This window comes from Pinus tabuliformis, chromosome 5_2 (genome assembly GCF_031772625.1).
Source record: "Pinus tabuliformis cultivar Carrire ecotype Pingquan chromosome 5_2, CPIR1, whole genome shotgun sequence".
Lineage (NCBI taxonomy): Eukaryota > Viridiplantae > Streptophyta > Pinopsida > Pinales > Pinaceae > Pinus > Pinus tabuliformis.
Genome location: NC_142306.1, coordinates 49,051,395 through 49,063,826, shown reverse-complemented (window position 1 = coordinate 49,063,826; position 12,432 = coordinate 49,051,395). Strand labels below are relative to the sequence as shown.

Below are 12,432 nucleotides of genomic sequence, written 5' to 3'. Positions count from 1 at the left end.
GCTGCAGAAAAGGTCTGAAGTCCTTCTTGATGTGCTAGAAGTCGAACCAAGGAGTATACAAGTCAATACATCAAGTCGAATTGAAGAAGAAAGCTTTTCAATCCAAGCGAAGGAGATTAAGGGGTTAGATCATCATATATGTTGCTTCTAGGGTTTCCAAGGAGGCCGAAATAGGTTGCAGAACTGAAGCAGAGTCAAGGACGCTAAATTCTAAAGGGTAGCCAAGAAGGAGGAAGGAGCAAAGGTTTGACTATTATTGGCTCAAGCAAGAAGAATCTCATCAAAAAGGTTCGTGTCGGTCTTGGAGTGGCAAATAGGTTAAGGGTCTTGGTCATGGTGTTTGTCAATTGAACTCTGTATAAGAAGAAGAATTTGTGTGGGTTTTCCTCTCAAGTGAGAGCGGTTTTGGCCCTTGCTGATAGCCTATATTTTGGGTCTCTTGTCTCTTTGTTGTTTATGCATTGGTAGTTGTTTGATGAAGAAGAAACACTATAATGATCTAAAGAAAGAGAAGATACTAATCTAAAGAAGTAAAAAGCATTCACAAGCAGTTATCAACAAAAGAGAAATCACCTAATTGTTATGCCCTAGATTTCCCAACACGGTTTCAGAGCTAAGGTAACAAAGTCAAGGAAGGACATCTTATCAAGGGACACTCAAGGATCAAATCTTGAGGAAGGCATCAAAGCGAATCTAGAAGATCATCAGCAAAGTCAAGATCTACAAGGAAGTGACAAAAACCCTAGATTGAAGAAAAGATCTTCAAGAAAAGAAAGTCTTGGGAACCTCCAGTCATCATCAAGAGACCACAAAGACCCTAGTAAAGTTGAAAGACTTATACATCGAGTTCCTTTCTAGAAAAGCAAGACCAAGGACGTTGTCATCAAGATTCTAAGGTGATCTCCCTCTCGTTGAAGCAAGGTCCTTACCATTTGAAGACATTATCAAGAAGTAATCATTGATCTTCATCACCAAAGACATCACCATCAAAGGATCCAAAGAGATCTCCCTCTCTGTGAGATTAAGGATCATTTTTTGAAGAAAACTATCTTCATCAAGGATAGGTTTTCTATGCTCTATATCATCATCAACATCAAGGAAGCAGCAAGGAGAAGGAGCATCGTATCAAGTAAGTATATTTATGTCCACATCTGAATCTGTCAAAATGCCTTTTTGCAAGAAAATAAACAAATTGGTTGGGACTTCAAACTATCTTGCATGGAAAAAAAGGACAAATCTGAATCTCATTGAAAATGAGGTTATGGAACATGTCAAAGGATCTATCACCAAACCAGCAAAGGAAGATGCTCAATCACTTGCAAAGTATATGAAAGGGGAAGTTAGGCCTCAAAGGATTCTCATAGAATCCATCAAGGATCCACTCATTCCATATGTATCAAAACTCGAAACTTCAAAAAAAATCTAGGACAAGCTGGTAGAGTTGTATTTCGTAAGCACTGCTAGAGAAGTCATCTCATTAAAGCAAGAACTCTACAAGCTAAAGATGTCAAGGGAAGATGGAATAACCTCATACTTTATGAGGATATCTGAAATAATGGATCAACTTCAAGATCTGGTAGAAGTCATGTCTGATAGAGAAATGACTACAGTTGTACTAAATGCACTACCGAAGGAGTGGTGTAACTTTACTTCAAATATTTATGGGAAGAGAGAAGCTACTCCATTCCAGGATCTATGGTCACTATGCAAGATCGCAGAATCTAGACTAAAGGCCAAATCTGATGTAGGAACAGGTGAGCAAAATCAAGTTTATGCTACAATGATAAGAAGAAAGGGAAAATTTGGAAAATCTCGTTCTCGGAAAAGGAAAAGGGACATGGCTAAGATTCAATGTTATGGATGTCAAGAATATGGGTATTACAAAAGAGATTGTCCTAAGATCAAGAAGGATAATAACAAAAGAGAAAGAGAAGAAGCCCATATCACCAAGGAAGTGGAGGAAGCTAAAAAGAAGAAATCCAAGAAAGAGGAAGTAAAAGATCTCTAATATGACTGAGATAGTCTTCCTCACCTAAGTTCTTTTCAAGTTTCTGTTCTTAAGTTTTTGTTCTTAAGTCTTCTGTTGTAAGATATGGCTATCATGACTCACTAAGAAAAATGATGGGATGCATCATGGCATCATAAAAGCATTGAAAGAAAGAGCTCGTGACATCATCATAGAAAAGCATAAAAGATGGTTAAAATTGAAGTCTGTGGCAGCCACCCATGGAAGGATATAGCTCTTGGAAACGTCATTTGTAAATTGTAACATACGTGGTACTTGTGGAAAAGAAAGAAAAGGTCATCTGGTACAAGGCTCATCATACATCTGTCAAGACTCAAAACAAAACATCTGCTGGATGAGGATACTCAAGATCCTCTATTGGAATCTTCGTTAGAAGGTTCACCAATCAAAAGGAAGCAAGGGTTTCATCAAGAATTACAAACTTGTGGAATTCATGGGATGATGGTATGATGACAAAAGAGGTGAAGCAGATCAAGGGATTGAAGTTCTTTCAATCAAGGAAGTTGTTGAAGGAAGTCTGGATGACATAAAGGAAAATGAGGTATGTATGCTTATATTTGATATTGTAGAGTCATGTGCAAAGTTTAAATGTTCAATAAAGAAGCTTCTCTGCGAAGTGTTCAGTAAGAAGAGTTAAAGAAATCGGTGCTGTAAATGCCTTGTTTAAGCTGGGCATAAGTCAATGAGTCCTATATAATAAGATGCCCTATAACAGGCTACCATACGGTTAGGGATAATGCTTATATGTTTAGTCATTACACTCACATGGGGACGCAAGGATGCGATCTCCAAAGAAGAATCAGTAAACGGTAGGAGACATTCAATTAATTTAAGATTGTGTCTCAAAGGCATTTAAGGAATTGCCAAGAACCTCAAAACAATTCAATCATTTTTAGAAATGTTTGAATTTGTAATCAGGATTGTTTTGATCAGAAGGTTGGAAATCATCACAGAAATCATTCAAACATATTTTGACTTACCAGAAGAAAATTGGAAACAACGAAGGCATTCTAGTTGAGAAGAGAATTCTTTTTTTTAGTAGAAACAGAGCATGTTCTGCATGCTTTCATTATTATAATCACAGTTAAGCTTGGCATATGCATTCACTCTTAAGAGCAACAAACTAATCCAAGTGAAGAAAAATATGGAACTGGATATGCAATCATTTATTTCCTCATGGGCATTGGGAATAGCCAAAACTACCTTCAGGTACACAAGATTTCGATGCAATTCTGGATCAAGGCCAGAAAGCTCATCGAGGAAGCTATATCTGCCTAGCAGTTTCCGGACAAAAACATGAGAGAAACAGTAATCTAGTAAAATTCCCTCATACAAAGCTTTGCCAACAATTCTGCCAAGGAACTCAATCATCTGCACCCCATTTGCGAGGATTCTTGCTGATGGGTGTGGAAAGAGCAGTCTCTCATCTGTTGAAGTTTGCAGGAAAAGTCCATACCTGCAATAGGATTTTAAGGATCAGAAAATATCATGATGGCTTGCAATGCTGCAAAATTATATGCACAAAGAAGAGCAAATGGATAAATGACAAGGAATATTCTGCTAAAATTAATGCCAAAAAAGTTGTAAACCAATTTCACAAAACACACCGAGGGTCAAAAGCAGACTTCGCCAAATCTGTGAGAAATTCCTTAAAGAGACCTCCGTAATCCAACCCTGCCTCTGGAAGGCCACACTCATTAACAAATGAAACATTAACACAGGACTTCAATTTTGACCCAAGGGAATTCAATTGTGCAAATCCATCCTCCACTATATGGTCACGACGCACTGCTATCTCAATTGATCCTGGCCCAGGTCCAACAACCTCCCCTGTCATTCTTCGAGCCAATTTATCAGCTTTGACAAACTCACGGAACATCTGTACCCTGCAAAGTTCAAAGTTCAAAGTTCAAACCATATTACAGAGTTCAATATATGTCCACTGATTCCCATGAGACATTTCTACACAAATAAACCATGATAATATCAGTAGATAGATTGCTAGCATATACATGTCATAATAATAATCTTGTAGCATTAAGGGCAATTTGGTACCAATTACATTACTTGGAACTAACTAGAAATTAAAAGTAATTTTGCTACCTCTTTCATTAAAATTATGTTTCCATATTTCATGCTAATATCACAATTTGCTAAGGGTTCTCTATGACAAATATTTGGCCACATAACAGGCCAAATATTTGTCATAGAGAACCCTTAAACAGACCCACAATTAGCCCTAGAACATTCCACAAAAAGGGGCCTCATGAATTGGTCTCGGATCACAACAAAGGTATAAAAATTAATTCCAAACGACCTCATATTCAACGAATTTTCAGCACTGGAACTTTGCCAAGAATAGGGCTGAACTGATGCACAGAACCCTTGCTCAGTTTACTCCATAAACCCAGTGAAACCCATTAACCAAGGATAAAGAAAATAAGCCCAAAACCCTCTTCAAATTCAACCTTCTTCTCCAGCTCGTGACTACACAAGGTTGCAGGATTCGGAGAGAATATGTGCAACAGATGTGCATTGAAGTATGTCTTCAGAGGATAGATGAGCCATGAATTTATACTAGCGAAGAGGCTTCTAGAGGGGAGGCCGACCACATCAAGACGAGGGAGCCGACCTCACAAATTCTAAAAATTGAAGTTTCAAATTGAAATTTTTGGAGCCAAAACCAAAAACCCATTAAGGACGACTTAACCTCCAAATATTTTATAATTAATCAAGCCTTTTCTTCAAGTCGAATTGGGCTGGGATAGTCCAGATGTGAAGGGTTAGTAGGCCCATCATAATTTATTTGAATTTTCTTGAGAATAAATATCACTAATAAACCAATCAACAAGTTGCCCTTATCCTCTCACTTTGGGGACCTTGACTATACTTTTAGGGGCACAAACTTTGATCAAGCATATCTCCTCAACCATGAGGAGTTATGAGGCATGCCACCTATTGTTGGAATCATCACGACAAGGACAATCAAATGAAGATGGTATTGAGCCCAAACATATAGATTTTCCCGATCAATTTCCTCACAAAAACAGGGCTTCTTCTGGCGACTGCTTGGGTTGACACCAATGACAACCAAATTCAAACAATCTCCCCCTTTGGCATTGATGGCAACACACGTGCTCCCCTTGACTTCATGCTTCTGATCTTCCTGCCTTGAATTCTCTCCCCTTTTCACATCAATGGCAAAGGGTAACTCCCCCTAACAAGATATCTTCCTCTGTTTTCTTGCAACATGCCTTTCTCCCCTTGTCTGCTTGGCTTGATAGAATACATATCAATGTGAACCTAGTAGAATCCTGAGCTTCTGCCGAAGATACTCAAATGTATCTCGTGGTAGAGACTTGGTCAAGATGTCGGCTACTTGTTCCAGTGTCCCAATATATTCTACCTTGATATTCTTTTCTACAATTTATTCTTGAAGAAAGTGATATTTAATAGGAATGAGTTTTGTTTTTTAGATCATTACAAGATTCTTGGAGAGACTTATTGTCATGTCCCTTCTCAAATGTATTAATCACAAGGTGCAGCTACACATTTTTGGCATCATTTTTGGCTTAGGAGGAGGACCCCACACGCAAAACTTAGGAAATATAGGGAATTCGACTTTATTTATGGCAGCTAGTGGAATGTGGGGGCCACCCACATGAATAATTCGAACTTGGCCATTGCATGAGCTTGGAGGGAATCAAATTAGTGGAAGCAGGGGCCCACATGAGGCTAAGGGGGGAAGATGATAAAAGAGGAAGGAGCTCTCATTTTGCAGCATCTTGATCATTTTACAAACAAACTCATCTTTGTATGCTCTACTGCTTAGCGAGTCTATCGGTTGTTTAGCCACGAATCTTCCAAGCGGGAGATTCAACCTCTACTTCAGGGGACCATCCGTGCCCACCCTAGGGAGATTGTTCCACAAGGATTTCAGAGGTTCCAACATAGACATACACTTCATCCAGCCACGCAGAGAAGGAGACTGTGTATTTCCTTGGCAACCAGAAACACACAGGAGGAGATTGAGCCAGTAAGAAGGTCCATAGCTTGTTGGGAGTTCCGGGAGCTGGAAAGGCTATTGGTTGAGGACATTTACGCTGGGTTTTGCAGCCAGCACGATAGGGGTTTGAACAATACGATTTTCTGGGCAAAGGAATTGCGCAGAGGCCTCTGGCAACAAATGTGTGGTGCTTGGGAGAGCAGCCATTCAGACCAAGAATCAGCTGGGGAGCAAGGAGTCAGTTAGCACAGGTGAACCCAACATTCTAGGGGTGTTTTCAGAGGGATTTGCAGGTTGTTTTCTACAAGTCGAATTTGGCAGCAGCAACTGGGGAGGGGCTCCAAGGAGGCCGAAATTCCAAAGTCAAAACCAGAGAAAGTCCAAGGAGTCTGAGGCTGAAAAGATATAAATTCCTGGGAATTTTTTGGGCACATTCCAGCAGGTCGAAGTTCAGCAGGACAGCGCAGTGCAAAGTGGTGCAGCAGCTGGGCAGCATTCAGCTCAGCTATTCCATCCCTTGGGTTTTGTCAAGCTTGTCCTTGAGACAAGCCCAGGTGCACCATTCCATTTTATATTGTACCTATGCTCTCAGATTTTATAATATATGGCTCAGCAGTTCCAGATTTACAGTGTTTTTATGGATGTATAATGCATGTTTTTAATTTTATGCTATTGCATTGTTTATTTGTTTGAATATCACTCATATTCCTAAGTGGTATCAGAGCCTAGTTCTTGGCTCAACTGTGGGGTTTGTTTCCTATGAGAGGAGCGAACTAGCAGAACATCACTTACCAAAGGCAGAGGTACAGGAACAGAGAAAGGGAGTTAGAAATTACACCAGATACGAAGGAAAGAGGGAACGCAATGGCCGGAGAGGAAGAAATGGCAGAGCCCAAGAGCAGGGAGGAGATGGATTTCGATAGCCTCCTGAGGGCCTTGAGTGACTTGGCCAAGGGGCAGAAAGACATGCTGGAGGAGATCAAGTCACAGAACAGAGACAGGGCCACACCTAGAGGGTTTTTATGTGGAGAAACTTCCAGGGCTTCTCAACCTTTCGATCACCCCTCACCAGTAGTGCATCGCCCTTCAGTTAGTGGGCCAACTAGGGCTACACTATCCTCTTTTGTGCCAGTGGCACAAATCGAACCAGCAAGGGAGGAAGACACTCCTCAGATGGGGGATTACTTCAGAGAGTGGCAGTCGAGGGACGAAGACTTCAAAGAAGCCCTCTCCTTTAGAGATTACTACAAGCTCAAGCAGAGTAAGAGGAACAAGGAGTACAGAGGAAAAGGGACCCAAAACTATGAGCTGCAAAGAACTATAGGGAAGATGTATTTCCCTACATTTGATGGCACTACCAAGTGCACAGCCAGGGCTCGGGTTGAAAGGATGGATACATACTTTCAACTCAACCGGATGATGGTGCAGGAAGCCATTAACTTGGCAGTGCTACACTTGGAGGGGGGAGCCCATGGCTGGTGGTTTCACAGCTTGACCATTTTGGGGCATGCCTAGATAGTTTCTTATGAGGACTTCACCCAAAGGGTGGTGGAGCGATTTGATCAGAGGGATCCGGAGGCATCTTTCAGGGAACTGACACAACTGCGCCAAACAAGAAACCCAAAGAAGTACTTCTCAGACTTTCTGCGTGTGTCAGTGATGGTCTCGGATCTGTCTGAGGCAAGGAAGGTATACACCTTCATTGAGGGCTTGCTTGAGACCCTGCGTGGACTGGTGAAGTCACGCAAACCCTCCACGCTGTAGGAAGCGGTTGTGTGTGCCAGAGATTTACAACGGGCCATCCCCAAGACCAAAGCGCCATTTCCTGCACAGACCCCTTTTCCACAGAAGGGGCATGAAACTAGACCCCCACCACCAAGGACCACACAAGGGAGGGGGCAGTTAGATGAGGAGACACGGAAGGACCTCCGGAGGAGGAAGTTGTGCTTCACATGCAGAGAGCCCTGGGCACCTGGCCATAGGTGCACTGCAGGTAGAGCACATTACATTGAGGTCTTTTCTGACAGTGACCAGGAGGACGAGGTGGAGCAAGATTGTGGTGGGACAGATGGAGAGAGTTCAGTGGACAGAGGGCCACCACCACCACCTCCATAGGGAGGGGCATCTCTTGCCACATCAGGAGGAGTCCTTGCTTCTTTATGTGGGATTCCTAAGTTTTTAACACTCAGGATCAGAGGTACGGTATAGGGACAGAGGGTGTTAGTGTTGGTAGACAGTGGGGCTACCCACAATTTCATAGATGCACAGCTGGTCTAGAGGAGGGGCCTCACCACAACAAATTTTGAGGGGTTCTCAGTCCTAGTACCAGGTGACCGTACCATCCAGTGTACCAGATATGTGCCCTCCTTGACAGTAGTTATGGGAAACTACTCGATGACAAATCACTTCTTTGTGGTCAATGTGCCAAACACCAACATGGTGATGGGTGTCCAGTGGTTGTATTCCCTTAGGCGAGTCACGACAGATTGGAGGAAACCTGAGATGGAGTTCATGGGGCCAAATGGCAAACTGGTGGTCTTGAGAGGTATGCAGTGTTATCTGCCTCAGACAGTTTCGGCCCACAAGATGGAGGAAGATCTTCGACATTGGGACATTGCATGGGCAATCAAGTTAGGATCTCAGAGGTTGGGGGACAGGCACAGCCACCACCAGCAGACATACAGGCTTTACTGGACAGGTATGCGGTAGTGTTCGAGGACATTCCACCAGGGCAGCCACCAGATAGAGGGTTTGAGCACACCAGTGAGCTGGAGCCGGGTATACAGGCAATTATCACTACTCCTTGCAGGCACCCAAAAGCCTATTAGGACGAGATAGAGAAGGCCATCCAAGAGTTGCTGACGTTGGGCCATATCAGGGCAAGTTCCAGTCCTTTCGCTTCTTCCTTAGTGCTGGTGAAGAAGAAGGATGGAACCCTCCAAATGTGTATCGCCTACCGAGCCCTGAACCGGAAGACTCTTAAGAACCGATACCCCATTACCCGTATTGATGAACTGATGGATGAGCTTAGAGGAGCCAAGTACTTCTCTAAGATTGATCTGCGTTCGGGGTACCACCAAATCAGAGTACGGGATCAAGACATCCCGAAGACAGCGTTCTAGTGCCACTATGGGCACTTTGAGTTTTTGGTCATGCCATTTGGGCTGACCAACGCTCCAGCCACATTCTAGTCTTGCATGAACCACATCTTTCGGGGACAACTGAGGAGTTTCGTGCTAGTGTTCTTCGATGACATCCTGATCTATAGTCGGACGTGGGAGGAACACCTCCAACACTTGGAGGAGGTACTACGCATTCTGGAGGAGCAACAGTTTTATGCCAAGCTCTCCAAGTGCGAGTTTGGATTGACAGAGATGCTTTATCTCGGGCATATCATTGGAGCAGATGGGGTGAAGTTTCACAAGGAGAAGATTCAGGTCATCCGGGATTGGCCAGTACCCCAAGATGTGACTACGTTGAGAGGCTTTCTGGGTATTTGCACTTACTACAGGAATTTCATCAAAGAGTTCTCACAGCGGGCATCACCCTTGACCGAGTTGACCAAGAAAGGGGCCTTCGCATGGACTGATGGAGCACAAGCGCCTTTGATCGCCTCAAGGAGGGGATGAGTAGTTGCCATGTTCTAGCACTCCCGGACTTTTCCCAACCATTCACGGTGGAGTGTGACGCATTCGGGGTAGGAGTTGGAGTCGTATTGTCAGAGGAGGGGCATCCCATAGCTTTCAAGAGTGGAAAGCTCCTACCGCATGAGCTGTCGTATTCCATATATGACAAGATGCTAGCCATTATGCATGCATTGCCCAAGTTCCGCCAGTACTTGGTGGGCAACCGATTCCGAGTGTAGACTCATCACAACAGTCTTCGACATTTCATGGGGCAGCAAGGCCTCAATGACAGGCAACATAGATGGGTCAGCAAAGTGCAGGCCTATGATTTTGACATTGAGTATGGTGGTCGATGCTCTATCCAGGAAACCAACTATGTTATATCTCATGAGCATAGGCTAAGCTATTGGTGGAGTACTCCAAGGACAGCAGGGCATGCGAGGTGTTGCAGGGGACACATGCAGCTGAGCATTACCGTGTGATCGATGAGGTCATCTATTACAAGGGGCGCATTTACTTGGTGCCCAACTCGTAGTTGAGGGAGAGGGTACTCCAGGCAACTCACGATTCATCGCTATCCGGACACCAGGGGTTCCAGAAGACTTACATGGTTGTTCGGGAGAGATTCACGTGGAAGGGCCTCAAGGAGGACGTGCTACAGCACGTATGGGAGTGTGAGGCCTGCCAGCGGAACAAGGGGGAGTTGACTCACCCTGTAGGGCTACTACAGCTGCTTCCCATTCCAAAGGGGAAATGGGAAAGTATTTCGATGGATTTCATCACTGGGCTCCCCACGGTACAGGGGAAGGATTGCATATATGTAGTGGTCGACAGGTTGACCAAATTTTCCCACTTCTTCGCCATCCCCACTAGGTACACAGCTGCACAGGTTGTCGAGTTGTTCTTTCGGGAGGTGTTCAGGCTACATGGGCTCCCCAAGAACATTGTGAGCGACAGAGACAACAGATTCATGGGTGGCTTTTGGCAGGAGCTCTTCAGGTTGGTTGGGACGGAGCTCACTCCTAGCACCAATTCTCCCTCAACGGACGACCAGATGGAGAGGGTCAACCAGTGGTTGGAGGGGTACCTGAGGAACTATGTGGTAAGTCAACAAAGGACGTGGATTCGATGGTTGCACTTGGGCGAGTTTTGCTACAACACCACGCACCACATGTCTATCGGCTTGACTCCTTTCCGTGCCCTCTATGGATATGATGCACTAAATTTTGTTGATATTGTTTTCGGAGACAGTCAGGCCCCAAAGGCCAAAGACTGGGTCCAAGAAAACCAAGATATCCTCAAGGCTCTCAAGGATAATTTAGCAACAGCCCAAAATCAGCGAAAACTATATGCAGATCGACACAGGACAGAGAGGCACTTTGAGGAGGGGGGACTTAGTCTACCTCTAATTGCAACCTTACAGACAATCTACGTTGAAACAGAAGGGGGCCGATAAAATACATCCACGCTTCTATGGGCCCTACCAGGTGACTAGGCGGGTTGGAGAAGTGGCTTATGAGCTAGAGCTACCTCCAAAGAGTAGAATCCATAACGTATTTCATGTCTCATGCCTGAAGAAGGTGTTGGGACAACAGGGGGCAGCAACAGCTAATCTACCCCCGTTGGACGATGAAGGCCAGTTGGTGTTGGAACCAGAGGCAATTTTGGAGAGCAGGGAGAGGAAACTGAGGAGCAGGACAATCAACGAGTTCCTAGTACGCTAGAAGAACATGCCGGATGAGGATGCCACCAAGGAAGGTGAGCACATACTGGAGCACCCAGCTTTGAGGTTGCTTGAAGGCAATCAACATTTGGGAGGGGAGGACTATCATGTCCCTTGTCAAATGTATTAGTCACGGGGTGCAGCTACACATTTTTGGCATCATTTTTGGCTTAGGAGGAGGACCCACACGTAGAACTTAGGAACTATAGGGAATTCGACTTTATTTCGGGTAACTAGTGGAATGTGGGGGCCACCCACATGAATAATTCGAACTTGGCCATTGCATGAGCTTGGAGGGAATCGAATTAGTGGAAGGAGGGGCCTACATGAGGCTAAGGGGGGCCCAAGATGATAAAAGAGGAAGGAGCTCTCATTTTGCAACATCTTGATCATTTTACAAACAAACTCATCTTTGTACGCTCCACTGCTTAGCGAGTCTACCAGCTGTTTAGCCACGAATCTTCCAAGCGGGAGATTCAACCTCTACTTCGAGGGACCATCCATGCCTGCCCTAGGGAGGCTGTTCCACAGGGATTTCAGAGGTTCCAGCATAGACATACACTTCATCCAGCCATGCAGAGAAGGACACTGTGTATTTCCTGGGCAGCCAAAAACATGCAGGAGTAGATTGAGCCAGCAAGGAGGTCCATAGCTTGCTGGGAGTTCCGAGAGCTAGAAAGGCTATTGGTTGAGGACATTTTCGTTGGGTTTTGCAGCCAACTTGACAGGGGTTTCAGCAGTACGATATTCTAGGCAGGGGATTGTGTAGAGGCCTCTGGTAGCAAATGCGTGGTGCTTGGGAGAGCAGTTATTCGGGCCAAGAATCATCTGGGGAGCAAGGAGTCAATTAGCACAGGTGAACCCAGCATTCTAGGGGTGTTTTCAAAGGGATTTGCAGGTAGTTTCCCGCAAGTCGAATTTGGCAGCAACAAGGGAGGGGCTCCAAGGAGGCCGAAATTCCAAATTCAAAACCAGAGAAATTCCCTTCTGGGTTTTTCTGGGTTTTGCCCAAGGAATCTGAGGTTGAAAGGATATAAATTTCTGGGCAATT

At 44.4% G+C, this 12,432-nt stretch overlaps 1 protein-coding gene across 4 annotated transcripts in view; it reads right to left on the bottom strand.

The window, feature by feature from the left end:
* Positions 1 to 12,432, bottom strand: part of UPL7 (ubiquitin-protein ligase 7) — a 331,482-nt gene that overhangs the window by 202,241 nt on the left and 116,809 nt on the right. For all 4 annotated transcript variants that reach the window (XR_016261610.1, XR_016261609.1, XR_016261608.1 and 1 more), the window contains exons 7-8: positions 3,634 to 3,912; positions 3,230 to 3,482 (exon numbers count right to left, since the gene is read on the bottom strand). Coding sequence is in view for 1 of the 4 variants with exons in the window: in XM_089435822.1 (XP_089291948.1) it covers positions 3,230 to 3,482; positions 3,634 to 3,912 (532 nt within the window). In the remaining 3 variants the exon portion in view is untranslated. The remainder of the gene's footprint in view (positions 1 to 3,229; positions 3,483 to 3,633; positions 3,913 to 12,432) is intronic.